This window comes from Melospiza melodia, chromosome 3 (genome assembly GCF_035770615.1).
Source record: "Melospiza melodia melodia isolate bMelMel2 chromosome 3, bMelMel2.pri, whole genome shotgun sequence".
Taxonomy (NCBI): Eukaryota; Metazoa; Chordata; class Aves; order Passeriformes; family Passerellidae; genus Melospiza; species Melospiza melodia.
Window position 1 is genome coordinate 125,195,010 of NC_086196.1, and position 18,639 is coordinate 125,213,648.

General features: G+C 36.9%; 1 protein-coding gene across 3 annotated transcripts in view; it reads left to right on the forward strand.

Annotated features, from left to right (window-relative positions):
- Positions 1 to 18,639, forward strand: part of KHDRBS2 (KH RNA binding domain containing, signal transduction associated 2) — a 339,264-nt gene that overhangs the window by 92,605 nt on the left and 228,020 nt on the right. For all 3 annotated transcript variants that reach the window (XM_063153003.1, XM_063153001.1, XM_063153002.1), the window contains exon 3: positions 13,577 to 13,693. In XM_063153003.1, coding sequence (XP_063009073.1) covers positions 13,577 to 13,693 — 117 coding nt within the window. The remainder of the gene's footprint in view (positions 1 to 13,576; positions 13,694 to 18,639) is intronic.

Sequence of the window (18,639 nt, forward strand, 5' to 3'; positions counted from 1 at the left end):
ATTTACATGGTATTTCAGCTGCAATTTTATCACCAAGTGTCATAAGATGTAGTTTTTTTATAGCCAGTCCAGCCTTCAGAACCTTGGCTTAGCTTAGCATCATCAGTAAAGTCTGTTTTCTCACTGTTCATTGCTTTCCCTGGCTTCAATCTCCTACTGGATCTCTGAAAGACTCAACTAATTGCTTCATTCCAGTGTGAATACTGATGATTTACTACAAATTTTCACCAGTGTTTAAACACATTTTCTGTTTCCGTGAGTGGTCCTTCCTTCTAACACCATGTCATCCTGGTCTTTTGGAAATCAGGTATCTGGTTATCAGTTTACTTTCTAACCTAGTTCAGGTTAGTTTGTTCTTTAGAGAACACTCTAGATGCCTGAGAAATTATTTCCCTTTAAAATAGCCACCTCTCAGCCCTTTCTCTATCTAATGTATTTATTTTTTTGTTCACTAAATGCATTGTTTATTCTGACTTGTAGTAATTTAACTGGAATTTCTTAGAAAATTTTTATTGCACTGTCTTCCTCCCAACCACCTGTCACAGTTTCCTCCACTATGAACCCAGATGGAGAAAAGGTATTTTAGTTTTGTGTTCTAACCTCATCTTTCTTGAATCCTCCTTTTAGGCTGAACATCTGTTAGCCCTACCAGCTCTCTGTCTGGCTTCCAAATCTCTGAATACTATTTTCTTTTCTTTTTTAATACTTCTTCAAGTTGTTCCTCAAAGTTTTCTTTTACTTGCTTTGTGTAAACTGTACTTTGGTTTTTTTTAGGCTGATAGTTTATGATAATTTTTGTTTTCCTTATTTGAATACAGTGTTTGATTTTAAAAATATCTTTTTCTTGAATTTAATAATTGAGTTAAATATAATTCCATACACTGCATATGTCGTCTCTTTGATCTTTAGGCACACCCACCCCTTTTACTTCAAAGGAGGTCTTTTCTTTTTTGTACAGCCTCTTTCTATCCTGGACATGGCCCCAGTTCCAGGTGTCTCCCTGTTCTTCCTGCTGTTTGAGCCTGTGATTGTGGCTTTGCCCCAGAGCATCCCCTTCTCTCTGAGACTGCCCATGCCACAGTGAGGATGTGGCAAAGGCTGCTGCCATGCAGGTCACAGCTTTCAGCTCTCAAAGGAGCTGAGAATTTCATCTCTGAAAGTTCTGTGTCCCTTGTCAGTTTCTCTTTTTAATGCAAGGACTGCAAATTGCTGCCACTAGTGTGTCTCTGGAATCATCACAGACATATGGGATGCACTTGTCAGAGCCACCAGTTCAGCTCTCTGTCCATGTCACGCTTATAAGCATTCTGTCACATTTCTGAGAGAATATGGAGTTCTAGGCTCACCAGGCTTGACTGCTGTGACACTGGAATTCATCAGCTGAAAGCCCATTTAGGATTTGGGCATCCATGTTTATTAGCAAGCATGGAGTTAATTTCTTTTGTATTTGCTAAAGATTAGTGAGACAGCTGCTTGCATTATTCTGAGTGGGTGATGTACAGGCCTTAGAATAACCAAACATCTAATGCCCATACTCTGCATCTGCAAACATTTGACAAACCTTAGTTTGGAAATTACACTTCTACAATAGACTCAGTAGTAGGCATTTTCTGTTGTAATTACAAAAAATGCAGAATGCCACATGGCGTAAGAGAAGACAAAGCAAGGGTGAAAGTTTTCATCTGAGGCAAATCTCTATGAATTTAAATGCTTTACATGAAATTTGATGTTATGCACTGATTTTAGAACAAATAATCTTCTTATAAAGCAGTTTGTCATATTAATCTTGTGATGTAAGTGGATATACCACTCTGGGATTTTGGAGGATAGTGCTGTCAGTGTGAGGATGCATTTGCTTGGTTATCAGCATCATTGTTTAGTGTTTAAGTGGAGAAGATTACATGAGTGAGTAGTTGTCCATTGATTTCATTGTTGCTGCAGGCTGAAGTGCACTGGTTTGTTCTTACTTTGATGCAATATTATTTACAGGTGTATTCAGTTTTAATGGGAGTAAAATTGTTTTGTAAATAAATTTGCAGTGGGAAAACATTGCCAGTAGATTACACATGGAATGAATCTTTAGATTTTTCCTTTAAGAATATATCAGTTTGCTTCCTCTACTTTGCCATAATCTAAATGTTTGAGACATATATGGTCTTTATCAAATAAAAAGCTTCAAAGCACTTTTGAGATTTACACAAACTATAATGTTACACGTAAACTTGCACTTACATTTCCCCTCAGTGTCTGTTGGAAGTTAATTTTCCTTCTTGTTTCACATGGTTTTGTCACATATTTGCTGTCATTGTTTTAGTTCATTTCAGTAGCTATTGCATTTGCAGGCACAAAGGGAGTATAAATGCTGGGGGTTGCAAATCAAAACATTTCCTCATTTGTAATATTTGAATGCAGTGATTTCCTGGAGAAATATGAAAAAGTACTGGAAGATGAAGATTCCCAAGAGAACTAGAATTGTTCTTCTGTTCATTGCAAGACCTAGACATTGAGCTCCAGACCTGGAATTTATGACTTTTTTTAAACATAATTGTGTGTGAGATCCCAAAGTTCACACAGTTACTGAATGAATGAATGAGGCAGTTGAACTGGAGGTGAGTGGCAGCTGCAGGCAGGGAAGGGTGTGGAAATGGGACTGATGTGCTTGAAATTCAGTACATAGACATGAGTCTCACAGCTTGGTCAGATGCCACTGTGAAAGTGTTTCAAAGCCTGAATCATCTTCCTAGATACCAAATCTGTTATTTGGGTATGGCTGTGTCACTTCAGCCCTTCCAGGAGAGCACTCCCAGCTCCCTTGACAAGCTGGAGCTTGGGACCTGTCTTGACAAGGTGAATTGAAAATATTCACTGCCTTCATATTGGTGGCTGTCTTTAACATGTATTTTACAAACATGTTCATCCTTCTTGAAGGTTGTAGATGTGCTAAAAGAAAGGTAATTATGAATGAATAAATATTAAGTTAAAATCAGATGGTTATGAAATACACCTCTGAGGCATTTCTAAATCTTGTGTTAGAGAATTCAATATTACTTCTATAATATTATTTTAAGTGTGAATCAGATCTGAGCCTGGGGTGTGAGAATTTAAAAAAAAGTGCAAGTGAAAAAAACAGAAGATCATTTAATATTTTATCAGGTAGGGGCATCCAAACCACAGTTTTGTTCACCCAGGAATTTTTGTATGGCAGTGACAAGACTGTTGGGTATTACAGCCTGCATTATTCAAAGGTACTCAGGCCTTCCAGCTCATGCTTGCCATCTCATTTGTCACATGCTGTATGTCTTGGTTGTCCTGCAAGTTCTTTTTTCTGTGCTACATTAATGAAGTTTGAAGCACACTTACGTTGCTTGCAAAGGAAAGCCATCAGCAGAGTATTACAAATGTGTCTCAGGTTTTTGGGTTTTTTTGATACTCAGATACTATAAAACCCTGTGATTTCTGTGTTTTTTTTTTTTTTAAAGAGAATGAAGAGATGTTCTAATTTGCAAATAGAGAGTGCTATGAGCTTTCAACTTGTGCTATGAGCTTTCAACTTGGCAAATTATGAATATTTACAAATCATAGAATCATGGGATCAGAGAATGGTTTGGGTTACTGGGCAGGGACACATTTTACTTGATCAGATTGCTCAGGGCCTCATCCAGCCTGGCTTCAAACACAGCCAGGGATGAGGCATCCGCAGCTTCTCTGGGCAACCTGTTCCTCACCACTCTCACAGTGAAAAATTTCTTCCTTGTATCTGATCTTAATCTACCCTCTTTCCCTTTGAAGCCATTCCACCTTGTCCTGTCACTCTGTGCCTGTGTAAACAGTCCCTCTCCATCTCTCTTGTAGGGTCCCTTCAGGATCTGGAATGCTGCTCTGAGGCCTCCCCAGGGCCCTCTTCTCCAGTTTGGCCAACCCCAGCTCTCTCACCCTCTCTTCACAGGAGAGGTGCTCCAGTCCCCTGATCTTCTTCATGGCCTCCTCTGGACCCTCTCCAACAACCAAAAATAATGGGGGGAAAAGAGTCTTGTTTGTTGTATCCTTGTTTAGCACAGTGATTGATTCTTTACAGTTAGCAAATCTGTTGCATTGCTATCAAACTACAGGGGAATTACTCTTTATTTTAAATTACTCTATATTTTAAATTTGGGGTTCCAATCAGCAGAGTTAAATGAAATGTAAAATCAGGTATCAGCTCCATTAATTTTTACTATTGCACTTAGCCTTGTGTACTGTGGAGGAGGAGGCCCCGCAGGTCCCCTGGTCTGCATGTTAAAATGCAAGCTGGGGCAGTTCCAGTTTGGAGAATGGACATGCTCTTTCTGGGCCCAGTATGTTACCTATATAAACCAATGGAAAGCTCTCTGCCAGATAATGGAGGTAATGCTGGCTGTTTTCTTTCCATAAGCTCATCACTGTGAGAAAAAAAAATGAAGAAAAAGTACTTTCAGTTAGTGTGCAATCTGCTCTTTGAACAGATAGCTACATGAGATGTCTTTTGATAATCAGCTCATGAACAATGGCAATTTACTTAATGGTATTTATCCTGCCTTGTCCCAGTTTATTTCTGTCCTGTCACATCTGACTGAATGGTCAAATAGAGCACAATGTCCATTCTCTTAAATTTGTGTCATTTTCACCTGAATTTATAGTAGAGATCAGACAGATGTCTTACTGTGTTCTTTGGGAACAGAACTCAGCATCAGTTTGAGTCCTTGAATTAAGTGTATTAACTTTTTCCTCCTTGTCAGTGTTATTTTGGAATGCTTTGCTCCTCTTCAACTATTTCTTTGCATTACCATCTCAGATCAGCCAATACCTCATTAAAAAATCTTGAAGGATACTTGGTTTTCTTCTCTAATGATAGTAGAAGATAATGAGATGGAAGGAAGGAAAAAAAATTGTCTTCTTGAATTTGCCCTTAGTAACAAAGAACAAAAAAAAGCAGTGTAGAAAATGCAGCAGGGGAAGGTGAAGGAACCAGAGTTTCATAAAATATTTTGCTGTGCTTTCATAGGCTTCTTTAATTTCCACAGAGCTATGTGGTTTGCATATGTCAGTCGATTTAAAGTAATGCTTTGCTTGGATTATGGATGTGACTTGACAATAAAATTGTTTGCATAATGCTCAGTATATGTAAATTGATACTTAAATGCTGTTGTAAGTATAATTACTTTATTAGCAAAAGGCAAAATCAAGTTGACTAACAGAGTTTTCAATTATATTAACATAAACAATTTGTGATTTAATACAGTGATGTCTACAAAATTAGATACTATATGCATGTATGTTAAATCAGTCCATTAATACAGTGGGTCCAAATTAACTGTTATATTTCCTTGACTGATCAGAAATTTGTGTTTTATGCTACATTTTAGTAGTCCACTAACATACATGGGAAAGATATATTATTTTTATGGTTGGGTATTCAACCCTAACTTATCCTGTTTCTTGTTGACTTAGAGCTTATCTTGGGAAATATATCATATGGCAAAGAGAAATCTTTCACATAATAGGAAATCATATTCAGTTCAGTAAGAGTAAGATGATGTGCATTGAAGTCCCACTGTCTGTACTACTACTTCTTTAGATATTCTTTTACACTACAAACTCTTCAAGTTAGAAAGAAGTTGTTAGGTTGCTGCCAGTTAGCAAAGAGCAGATGGTGTTTATTACTGTGACCGGTAAATTGTGTATCTGTGGGAGTAATAAGCCCAATTAGCCAAATGTCGATTGTGCTTTTAAGTGTTATAGTCTCGGTACCCATTTCCATACCTGTGAGTATGTTCATTATAAACTTCTTTGTGCACTGTGGAAAAAGCTCAGTGGTGCACTTGTGCAGCCTAAATTGTTGGCATTTGTATAAATACCATTTTAGGTAATGTCTTCCAAATGAGCCAGTCTTAGACACATAGTTCCAGGAATTCCTTATTACTTACTTTGTATTTGACTTTCCCCTAAGTGGTAAAATTTGACTACTTCAAGCTTGGCTAGAATGAATGTTAAATGCCAGATGACTTTGTGTCCTAAAGAATCCTCTTGCCCTTCATTCAATAAAATACAAATCCAGTACAAGGGAAAGTCATGTTTAGCTCAGCATACTCTGCAGTTTTTAAAAATACTGCTCTTCTTGCATAGTTTCCCAGCGGGAAGCAGTGAGCCGTCAAAGAACTTCCTTACCTTTTAGAGGTATGGGTTGGGATCAGTCAGGACCTCTGGCTGGTGGCCAGTTTGCTGAAATCTTTAATCTCTCCCTAGCCCAGGCTCAAGAAGCCTGAGAACCATTCCTGTTTGCCCTTGGCCTTCCCCACTGCCCCAGCTGGGCTGGACAAATTGGGACACCCTTAGGAAGAGCAGTGCAATAATCCAGGTTGCAGGAGAAAGACAAAAGCCAAGGTGTGACATACAGTTGTAGAATCGTTTGATTTGGAGGGGACCTTAAAGATCACCTGGTTCCAGTCACCCTGGCTGTGGGCAGGAGCATCTTCCACTAGACCAGGTTGCTGAGAACCCCATCCCACCTTGCCTTGAACATTAGGATCCTCTTTCTCATTTCTGAGTTGCAGAAAGCAGGCTCTGGTGTTGTCTTTCTGCCAGCAGAAGCTGGTGCTGGTGCACTTTGAGTATGAATACCCTCTTTGATATCTGAGCCTGGTGGTTTCAACAGCAGTGGTTTCAGCAGTAACTTCCTCACAGTCCAGATAAGCAATAGTTGCTACATACATTCAGTAAGGTCTGGTTTGGGTTTTTTAAACATATTTGACAGCTCTGTAGGGTCAAGATCGTGTCTTCCTGCATGGCTGTGCAGTGCCTGGCACAATGAGTCCCTCTGGATACTTCTGCAACTAAATAATAAAACCTTTGCAATTAACAACTTGTTAATTGAGGATTTAATATAGATTCACAACTTTAATTTGTTCCTTGACTTTTCCTTAATTACCTCACCTTAGGTTTAAAAACAGAACCACATAAAATAAAATGCTTGAGCGTTTCACAGATTAGCAGATTTTAAAAAATGACACCGCTAATGCATGTATTAGAGAAAGAGCCATTCAGTTTCTCCTGACGTACGAAAGTTTAACTGAATAAGGGTATATCAGATACCAATTTTTTCTTTTTATCCTAAAATTTATTTTCATTTTAAGGCTCATTTAAATCACTTTATTTGAACGCCTCAACTTGTTACCAGAATTCTGAGAGAAAATTGCTAAAAGTGAAAAGTGAGGAGATATTTTTCCTATATCAGTGTAGACTTTTACGTGGAAGATTTTTGTCTGGAGTTGCTGACCATCTGTTTCATGGAGTTATGCCAAAAATATATTTTCACTGTAGATTTAGATTCTTGCAATGAGCCAGTAAATAGCCAGACAAGTATTGCAGCATCTTCTTCTAGCACACCGTAAATACAAGTTCCCAGCACTTCTCAAGATAAAAAAAGGTGTAACAAAACCCCATTTATTTCTTAGGTAAATCTTCTAGTCACAGTAACTTTAATAATTCTAACTTTGTTAATCAGATTTAATTTATTCTTGAAGCAATTCCACTGATTTAAACCTGAAATTAATTTGGCCTAGAGTTTTCAAGAAGCTGTATTTTGCCTTTGAACATTTAATTTTTCTGTGTGTGGCCTGGCACTGGGTTATTGTTCAAAGTCTAACAGAGAGATGAGACCCAGGGAGCTCTGTAGGAAAGGGCAGCTTTCTCCTTTTCTCCTTTGGTTCTGGGACTGCTGCGGAGACATTTCTCTGATACAAAAGGATAAGAAAGCAGTAGCACACTTTGTTTGGAGTAGATCTCCAATTCATCTTCTGCTTCTGGTGTTTGCTGTCTCCTGACATGCCCTGCTAAAGTAGAGCCCTGCAAGGTTCAGTCCTACCAAACAGGTGTCTCAGAAGCTCTTCTACAAGAGACAGCAAGCATCACATGACATAGCTGTAGTAAAAAAATTATGTTGCATGCTTATCTGGAACACTAAGTTCATTTTGTTAAAGCCAAGAACTACTAGATATTGAATGGGGTGAGCAGCTACATATAAAGGGAGACAAACTGGACTCTGCAGAATCTGCTGAGGAATAGAATAGAATAGAATAGAATAGAATAGAATAGAATAGAATAGAATAGAATAGAATAGAATAGAATAGAATAGAATAGAATAGAATAGAATAGAATAGAATAGAATAATACTATTGCCACTTTTAATGAAGGGATGGGACCACAGTCGGGCTAAAATTGATTTATTGCTCCTCAGATAAACATTGGTCTCAGAGGCTGTGAGGTTTGAGAGAGCAAGCAGTCAGCCATAGCTCAAAATGGTCACAAGTTCTTCATTACAAGACAATATATAACTTTCTAATCAAATGGACAGTTGCCACAAAGTTTATTTTGCTGTTCTAACCTATCACCTTTACTTACTTCTACTGCCCTGTGGATACTTTTATCCACTGGGCTACTCTCACACATACACACATACGCTTCTATTAGAACATCTGAACTCTTAGATTACTCTATACAATTACACGCCTACATTATAAACTCTTCACCATCTTATCAATGCAGTTTATCACTTACTTAAAGTATATGCTCACTTACAACTATAGAAACATAAGTTTATAATTTTTTCTGCTTAAGTTCTGTGTACTTTAATTTTGCATCAACCCAAGCTTCTTCCAAGGTTGCAAATCAAACCCTTCTATGTCTGTGGAAGTTTCTATCTTTCCATTTCCCGCAGTAGAATAGTTCCAGTAGGATAAGACCTATAATGCTCAGTCCAAATGCCTGGCCAATTCAGGGCTGACCAAAAGTTAAAGCATTATTACAGGCATTGTAATACAGTGCTTACAAAATGCTGAGAAAAATAAAATTTGTGTTCGTAGTAGTCCAGTACTCCCTGAACATGAAGTCCCTTGTGCATATCAAAAGGGATATGAGATGCTTTTAAAATAAATGCTTTTCTAAATTAAATGAGCTGTCAGAAGTCCTAGAACAGGACCTTTATTATAGGCAGGTCTCAAACAGTAAGGTTTTATTCAGGTGTGGCTGTCTTTGTCTTCTCCACTTTTCCTCAGAACAGGGTGGAATTTAGAAAGATTCTTCCCCACCCTTACCCCCATCCTGCTCTCCATGAATAAGGACAGGATTTCATGAGGATAAGTAGCTCTGAAAATATACTTTGTCTCTCCACAAAGGAACTGATAGCAATGGAGAAGAAAACACTGAGAAATAATAAACCTGTTTCATGTTGTTAAGCCAGGGCTATTTTTGCTTTGCTGCTTCTAGAAGAAATTAATTTCTTCTCCCAGTTCAGGGCTTTGTTCTGCATTATCTTATAGTTGGAAACATTTGTCTTACCCATTCATTATTTATCTAGCTTTTGTTACTGCTCTGAACACTGATCTGTGCATAAAATAGAAACAGTCACTGACACAAACATGTTTTTTGAATGGTAAGCATATTCCTTTATTCTGGTTTTAAAACCCTATTAAATTAGATTTTATAAAGTAAGAAGTGCTACAGTTCTAGTAGAAATGTATTCAGGCTGCATCAGTTAAGGGCAACAAATATTCTTCTAAATGTAAACATGCATTTTCTACCGGTCATTGTACTTAGCTTGAGGCTTGAATGCTGATGCTATAAACTATCCCTTAGATTTGTTATACCTGTGGTATGTTGTCTTGAGGTAGTTGGAACAAAAACTTTTGATGAAAACTGGAGAGCCAGAGCTTTGGCTTTGAGCACTTTACTGTCTGATTGCTTGTGTGAAGTGTGAAAGTAATCAGGATGCAGATAAATCTCTGGAAACTCTGTGTATATATTGGTTGGGGAAGATTTTGGAGATACTGGCTGTAGATAAAGGAAAGATCTATTGAGCTGTATTCTCTGTCAGGTTTTATTTTGCGGAGGAGAAGGTTTATTCCACAGTTGTTGATACACGAAACATCATGCATTTGATTATAAGTAAAGCATCCTCTGCATCCTCTGCTTTCACCTAATCATTTTCCCCTGAAGACATGCATCATCTCCCCCAGACAAATGATAAAAAAATCCAAGAAAATAATATAAAATATCTCTGCCATAAACCAGGAAGGGTTTCTGCAAGCTAGAAAGCCTAGCTTGTTCATCATGTTCATAAACATGATTGAAAAGTTAAGCCACCTCTAGGAACATCTAGAAACACTAAAATATTTTTCAAATGGAAGTTTGTTTGCTCCCCAGTAGTGAAAGCTTTCTTTTAATACTCTCTCTTCTATATGTCAGCATTTCTTAGCTGTCCTCTCCTAATATGACCAGATATTATCCCAGAGACTTAGAGCTACTATTATTTGTAGAAAATCTGTACACATGGCAGAATTGGATTGGATCTGAGATTGCAGAATAAGATTTACAGTTACAGCTGCTGTACCAGGAATGTGTGTTTGTGGGCAAGGCTCACCATTATATGCGGTCCAGCTGCCTGAGTTTCCACATTTTCCTTCACTGTCTCTGTGCTCAGGTTGTGTGTGTGTGCATGTGGCTGTAACTGGAGCCTAAACTTTCCAGTATTAAAATTGGTTCTGCTCAGTATATCTTCATTTAAAAAAAAAAAAAAAAAAAAAAAAGAGAGGAGAGAAATGAAGTTGTGTTTCAGATTTCTACATTTCGGGTTGTTCACTGAAACATCCTCTTTCCTGTGTGCTTCTTTTACCTATATGTGAACATAAAGTATGTAATTTTTCACAAGTTATTGAGTCAAAGTTACTCTACTAGTACTTTCAGACCTTGGGCAGTTTTGGTCTACTAGTACTTTCAGACCTTGGGCAGTTTTGGGATTATAGTAACAGTAGGACGACAGATGGAGTGCCGTGGCTTTTCTGCAATTTTAGACAAAACCAAACTTAAAGCAAATCAGTTTTTTTGTTGTAAATAACTGTTTCCTTCCTCATACATATTTTGTAGATAGTGGATGAAATGTGGGTGTCTGTCTGCTACATAATCAATAGAATTAAAATCCCCAGCCACTTATTTCCTGTGAGGTGATTAAAATCCACTTAGCACATAACATGGTCTATGCTGGCCATACTGCTCCTTTGCAGCAATATGTCAAGGTAATGATTATACAGTTTATGAAGTGCTTAAATGTAAATGGTCAACATAAATCTTCACAGAGTGTAATGTAATAGTTTTATTCCATTCAGAGACCAAATGTAGTCAAGCTTTGGTTGGCCTTCTCATAGTTTCCTCCAAAGTTACATAATGTTACAGTTCTTTCACCTTTGAAGGGGTGGCTTTTTTTTATACTAAGAAACACTGAAAGGACTCAGCAGGACATGGCTCTTGTCTGATTGATGATCTGTAAGTGTCACAAAAGATTTGGTGGTGAAACTTGTGACACTCTCCTGTCTGCAGGTAAGAGGGACCTTGCAGAGAAACAAAAGCTCTGCTGTTTGCTCAGCCATCCCTAATAAACTTTACATACATGTATATAAATGGGTTATTTTTGAAATCTTATTTCTATCAATAGATTAAGTCTACTATCTAGTATTAAAGTTCAGTTCTTGCCATTTCTTCCTCATCATTTGGTTTATTTTCATGCAAAATTGAATAATCAATTGGAAGCCAGCAACTTCTTCCAGGCTAGGTTTTCCCTGGAAGAGGCTGAGCAACAGTTTGAAATCATAGGATTGTTGATACATTGACTGGGACATTGACTTGAAATTCTACCCTATTTTAAGAGCTGATACCTTTTATTAAATCAACAGGTAGAGTTGGAAAAAAGTAAAAACACACCAAAAAACTGAAAAAACTGATTTTGGAGCTTCAAATCATGCTAAATTTTCCTGAAAATCTTACCACTTACTACTTCCCCCATGGGTACATTATCTTTTGGTTTAGGTGGCAGTAGATTTTACTGTACATATTTATTTTCCCTGTGATTACATACTGTTTTCTTAGATAGCTTAACCAGTTTTTGAAGGAAGTTAAAATTTATTTTTAATTAAGACACTGGACTAAAAGCGAGCTTGAGATTTGGAGCATTATTACAGCGACCTGAGGAGGTCTCCATGGTGAGAGAAGGACGAGAATCTTAGTTGATGATCAGAAGGCTGAATTTATTGATATATGATATATAATACATTATAACTATACTAAATAGAATAAGGAGAGAAGTTGCAGAGGCTTGCTAAGCTAAGAATAGGATCGAAAAGAATCTAAAAACAAGAGAGTTCTCTGTCCTGTGTTCCAGAGAGCTTGCCCTGTGATTGGCCCTAATATTGTACACATGGAACATGAACCAATCACAGGTGCATCCTATTGTATTTCACAGCAGCTGATAATCATTGTTTACATTCTTCTTCTGGGGCCTTTGCTTCCCAGAAGATGCACAAGTCTGAAAGAAAGGATTTCTGTGAAAAAATGTCTGCGACAGAGCATCTGGCGTGATTCAGAGTTCGGGTGTTACTAACATGGCTGATGCATTTGTGTTACATTCTTGCTGGTTAAAGTGAAAACAAGAATATTTCCACATATTTTCATTTTTAAAACAGAAAGAAGTGCAAAACAATGTATATTATAACATCGTTAGAGACTTTTGTGTGTATTTTTGACAGCGACAAATTTTCGTGATTGATATTTCTTAACGTCATGTTCTATTTCTCTGAAACAAAACCAAGGAAGTGCTGATACAATGACATTCCTCTTGCTTAGGTGGAGCTTATTCTTTGTTGAAAGCCAGACCAGAATACTGTCTGTTCAGACTTGAACATAATTCTAAAACATCTTAAGCAAGTGCTGATGATGTCCAGTCAGCTTCTGAAGACCACATACCATAGCATTTTTAAAAGAATAAAAAAAAAGTAAATGAAGAGACTGTTGATTACAGAATAAACAAATTACTTAATAGACTCCTCCCTTTTTGCTGCTTTGTGTGGACATGATATTAACACCTCATTTATTTATTGTTCTGTCTCCTGATTTTCCAGTAGACATCTCTCCAGAAAAAACTGCTGTATGTGAAGTGTGCAGTGTTTAGGAATATTAGCAGTGTGGAAGACAAAGCTGTGTTCATTTTAGAAAATGTCCTTGAATATCTACCACGATCTGTTGATTGTCATTTGTTCTGGTGCTGGCAGAGCAGGTATTTGAAGCCATTACACAAAACAGCACTTACTTTCAAGTCAATGTGTGAAGCATCAAATCCTAAAAATCTATCTAAAGCTCTAACTTTGCAGGATATATTACTTGCAAGTAAAGCTGGCTAACCTGGGAAAGAACCGAGGCATTTTCTGAGTTTCACCAGTACCATCTCATGAGCAAATACCTTGTTTAGCAATTCACTAAACCTAGCAGCCACTGGCCTGTCAGTCCTAGAGAGGAGCCACCCAGGGTTCAAATAAACCATGAATGCTTTTACAGTCTTTCACACTACATGAATGAATATCTTGGTTCTCCAGTCTTGTATCTCTGTCAATTAGGCTCAAAGCTAGGTAGGAGTATTTCTTTTAAAGGAAAGTAAAATTTTCTTGTTTAGTCATCATGTTTATTAAGTTTTTGGAAAAGTACCTCTGGGTCTAAAAGAGTTCTCTTATTTTCATTCTAGTTCAATTTCGTTGGGAAATTGCTTGGACCAAGAGGAAACTCTTTAAAGAGGTTACAAGAAGAAACAGGTGCAAAAATGTCCATCCTGGGAAAAGGATCCATGAGGGATAAAGCTAAGGTACTGTGTCGGTATTCTGGTTGCAGTTACTTGAAACATATGTTGTTTTAGGTGTTACACTTAGATTGCCTGTCTGTTTATTAATGGCTCAATTAAAAGGCCTATAATAGACTCTTGACTTCAAGGCTAGTTTGTTTTTTTCAAGTTACATAATTTGCTTAAATATATTCTTTTTCTTGTTACGCCAACCTTGCTTAGACCTTCACAATTGCTATAGTATCACTGTTATTTAAGTAATTCACCTAAAAGAGAAACCATGTTCATTTGTTTTGAGAAGTGTCTTTTTCTTCTGTGAAAGTGCAGCTTGTATATATTACTGCTTTGGTATTGGTGTACATAAATGAGTTTTCTCTTTTGTTTTCTGTTTCTTTAGAGATTTTTTTTTTTATTTTGAATATTTATTCAGGGCATAGTTCTAGGAGAAGATAAAAAATTAGACATTTTGCTTAAGTGTGTGTAAAAATGCACCATAGATAAAGAAAAAAAAATGTTGGGAATCACAGCCTGGTCAATGCCCCTAAGTAATTACTTGCAGGTAAGTGCTACTCCTCCTCAGTTTCCCCCCCAGTTTGTAAACTGAACATGATGCTCTGTGGTGTGGAATATCCCTTTGGCCAGTTTGGGTCAACTGTCCTGGCTTTGCTTCCAAGTCCTTGGATTGGGGTAAGCACTACATAACAACAACCCAAACATTCATGTGTTATCAATATTATTGTCATACTAAATCCCAAACACAACAGGGTGCCATTTATTAGGAAGAAAACTAATCCTATCCCAGCTAAAACCAGGACATTAAGGAAGCTTTCATGTATATTTTACCCAAAGAACAAGTACTGATTGCATTGTGATGTCTTTTAGAATCGATGGAATAGCAGTATTATGGTCAACACTGAAATAATGACTGCTAATGTCACTATATTTCAACTGTTAATTTCGCTATATTTTAACTGTATATGGCCTCTAGCAATGTTGTGCATTATTCTTCTTTCCTTTCTGTCACCTCTGTCATTAATCTCAGTAGCTAAAATTATGAAAGTAATAATATGTTGAAAGGAAAGACCAATCAGGATTTTTTGGTTGGCATTATTTGGACTTGGTAATGTGTATCAGCAATCACATAGACATTATGAAGTCTGCAATTGCAATATTAAAAAAAAAATCCACAAACAGATAATATTTAATTTTCAGAGTTTTCTTTATGACATTTTAGTCAGACATTTAGTGACACTTCAGTTATGATTATAAGATAATACATGTTGAAAACACTACTGATTTTATTTCCAAGTATTAACAGGTAAAATATTTTAATTACTTATGTCTAACTTCTGGAATCATAAATATTTCCCTAGATGAAAGAATGTGTGTCCTGCTGAACTGCAGTCATTTGCATCAGTGGTACATCTGAGGCCCAGTCACTTCATTTTCAGCCACCCACTCAGATTATTATTGCTGAGAGCATCAATTGCCCAGACAGGCGAGTGTACACAAGTTTAAACACATTATTAGACAGATAAAGACTTCTGATTTTTAGATTGGTCACTCTTCTGATCATATAATTTGATTTTTGTCTGACCATAATGAACAGTGCCAGCGTGACAGGTACTATGTTCACTCCATGAGTATGTCGGCAAAATTTGAGTATGTCTTCAAAAGGTTTGTAGTCCTTAAGAATAATCTGAAATTGAGTATGATCTTCATGGAGACTCATTCATATGAGACTGGTGTAAAAAAAATGAAGTTCTAGTGTAAACTGGCATTAAATATAGCAGTCATGAAAGCAGTTTCTTTAGAGAAAGGCTCATAAGCAATTTATTTTAATCCAATTTAGACATTACTGACTCAAAAGTAAACAAAATCCCTGTGCAATTGCAGTGAGGGGCAGGAATTTTCTCATCCATGTACATCAGTGTTACCAGTTCTGGCAAAAGAGTGTGAGAATAATCATGGGATGGGTAATAGTTACAATTAGCATTTCAGAGAGGCTATTCTAGTTTGAGATACTGATAAAATGTAAAGAAAATATGTTTGACTGTGAGCATAAATAATGGTGTGAGTTGCCACATTGCTAAGGAAAGTACAACTTGCTCTGGTTAAAACAGTTTTCTTGTCAAAAAACAAGTGCACTAGTATAATTTATGCAGTACCTTTTTACTAATTTAAATACAAATTACCAAAGTCTGGAGGCTTTTTATGGGTTTTTTGAACCATAAAATAAATCAGTTTATGTATATTGGCTGATAGATCTTTGTTTTGCAGGAGTATTCAAGAAAAATCGATGTAATTTCTCTCTAGTAACTAGAATTTCCTTAAAGCTGTCTATATTATGCCATGAGCCATAGCAGTTTCTAGACAGACTGCAGGCATGTGTGCTTTTCCCCTCCAGTCTGCTGCCGCTGGATGCTGAGTTGCAGCAGAGAAGCAGAAACAGAATTTCTGCTGAAAAGTGCTGAGTACATTTATGCCCTAGATACCTAGATACTTAAATCTTCAAAAAGAACTGATCTGCTGATTTGAGGCTTTTTAGTGCCAAAATGACAACAGGGAAGTTTTTGGCTCAACAATGAGCTGCTCTGGCTATAGTCGGTAATTTTGGTCATACAGAGGGAGAGTTTCTGTGTCTGAGAAGTGGATTATATCAACAGAGGTATGTCTATTCCTCAGAATTTCCTTATCTTCTTTAAAGAAACCTGTGGGTAAATTTTAGAGGCTAAAGATTTCAGGCTGTGTCCTTTCAGAGCAACAGGGAACATTTGTTTAGAGTTACTTGAGATTTCTGAGTGTCTTCTGTGCCTACAGTGCGGGAACAGGATAGATTAATTTGAAAAGGCAATGCAACTTACCTAAAATATATATTATGAACAGCTCCAATCGTGCAGAAGGCACCACAGAGCTAATGTATGTCACATAAAGTTATGTTAGATGTTACTGAAGAGATGCTCAAGTGTAGCTGCATCAGTAGTTTGTTTCTATTTTTAAGAACATTTTTATTTTAAAAGTGACCTAAAGGAGTCTGTTTGGAAGAGCAGAATAACCTAAGAACAATAGAATGTTTTAATTTTGATTTAGTAATATATTAAGTGTTAGGCAAAGAAAGATTTTTGGTTACTTTTCATTTTGTTGAAAAAAATGAAAAATAGTTTTTTAGCCTGCATATCTTTTCCTAGAAACTCGTTGTTCATTGCCTGCAAGACATCTGGAAGACGGATCAGTTATTTAAACTAAAGGAGGTCACATTGTCTTTGCTCCAAACATATTTTTGAACCACGTTTTGCTTGCATAGAGTAGAATTTGGAAATTTGTGTCCTGATAACAAAGTTATTTATTAGATTAAAAAAAGCTAAAATATTGACTTTTACTGTAGCACATGAGCTGTCAGACACTTACAAAGGAAAATGTAACTCGCAGTGTTTGCATGAAATCTTCTGCAGACTGATGTATGTGGATGCTGACAGAGAGAGAAACCTTCCCTGGCATCATCCTGGGGAAAGTTGGGAGAATGCTCAGAGAAAGAATTAAAACAATTATTGTCTTAATCTCTGCACCTGGTGTTTGTGAACATGTGGAATGTTGGTATGTGATGTTTATGGAAAGATATTTTAAAAAGTTGTTGTTCCGAATTAACCAGTGGTGTGAAGGGTGCTGTTTAAGAACCAGTCAGGTTCTGGGTGAAAGATCCTGTCTATAAAATATGTGTAGTTCCTAATAAAGCTCGCTTTATCCCTTCTGAGCATGGAGTCAATGCTGCCTTCCTTTAGCCATTAATAACTCAATGGCAACAGAAATATAATTGCCATTCCAATTTAAAACTTTTTTACCTAGAGAAATCCTGTCAACACCATTTCCTATTCTGCAGACTATCTGTTTATAACCCATTTCTCTCATACCTTAAACTTGCACTTAGTTGTGTCATTTGTCCTGGCTATAGAAAGGATTCTGTTTTTCAAGATTCATATTGTCTTCCTATAAAACATGAAAACTTAGAGAACAAAGTTGCACTGCAACTTTGAAAAACCTCATAAACTACTTTTATCTGATTCAGTGTTTTATCAGCTGCTGAGCACTTTTAACTGCTGCCTTCTTCAAGTTGTGGTTTTTGTTAAAACTAGTTCTTCTAGGAAAGAGGAAATAATTGAAGTCTAGCTATGTGCCTTTCTTTAATCTGTGGGTCAAGTGCTTTCCAAATAAGGTCCACTGTCACTGGACAACAGCTTTCCCTGTTAAACAGAATTTGTTTCATTACCTTTTCTTTATAAAAAAACCTAGCATTAAGAGCTTGTTTGCAATTAAAATGATCTGAAATGAGCACACAGGGAAACTACTGAGATGCAATTATTAGCATGTTTGCTTTAGAGTGGTTTTTAACAGCTGTGTTATGTGATTGCCTTAAAAAAGGTTTTGAAAATATGCCATAGTTGCAGTGTGCACTGGTCTCTTCCCTGCAAATTCTAAGTGCTGTGAGGTCAGTCCTGCAACCTTTAAATAACTGTTTCAATATCTTACAGGATTAAGTCGGTGTGTAATGCGAATAATGCCCAATAGGTTTTTGGTTTGAAGCACAATGTGTTTTTTCATTAGGTCATGACTACCATGGGCATAGTGTTCTAATAGAGGAAAGCTAGTCCTTTAATAGGATTCTCTTGACTTCATTGTTTTTTCAAAAAAGTTATAAATTAATGCTCTGATAGCCAAAAGAGAAGAAAAATGTACCAGGTTTTGTCTATAGGATGTTGTGGTCCAAGAATTGCATTATATTCTTCCCCAATGCTATTGCTTCACTGAAATGTGAGATCAAAGGTGTTGTCTTTGGTGTCCAGAGTTTTAAAAGCTTTTGAGTGTCACTACCTGTCAAAATGTTTAAGGTCGTGCAGTATAGGTGCATATGCAATATTTTTTCCAAGTGAGAGTGTCAGCATTCTCAACAAGAATAGGAAGTTACAAAAGACTTT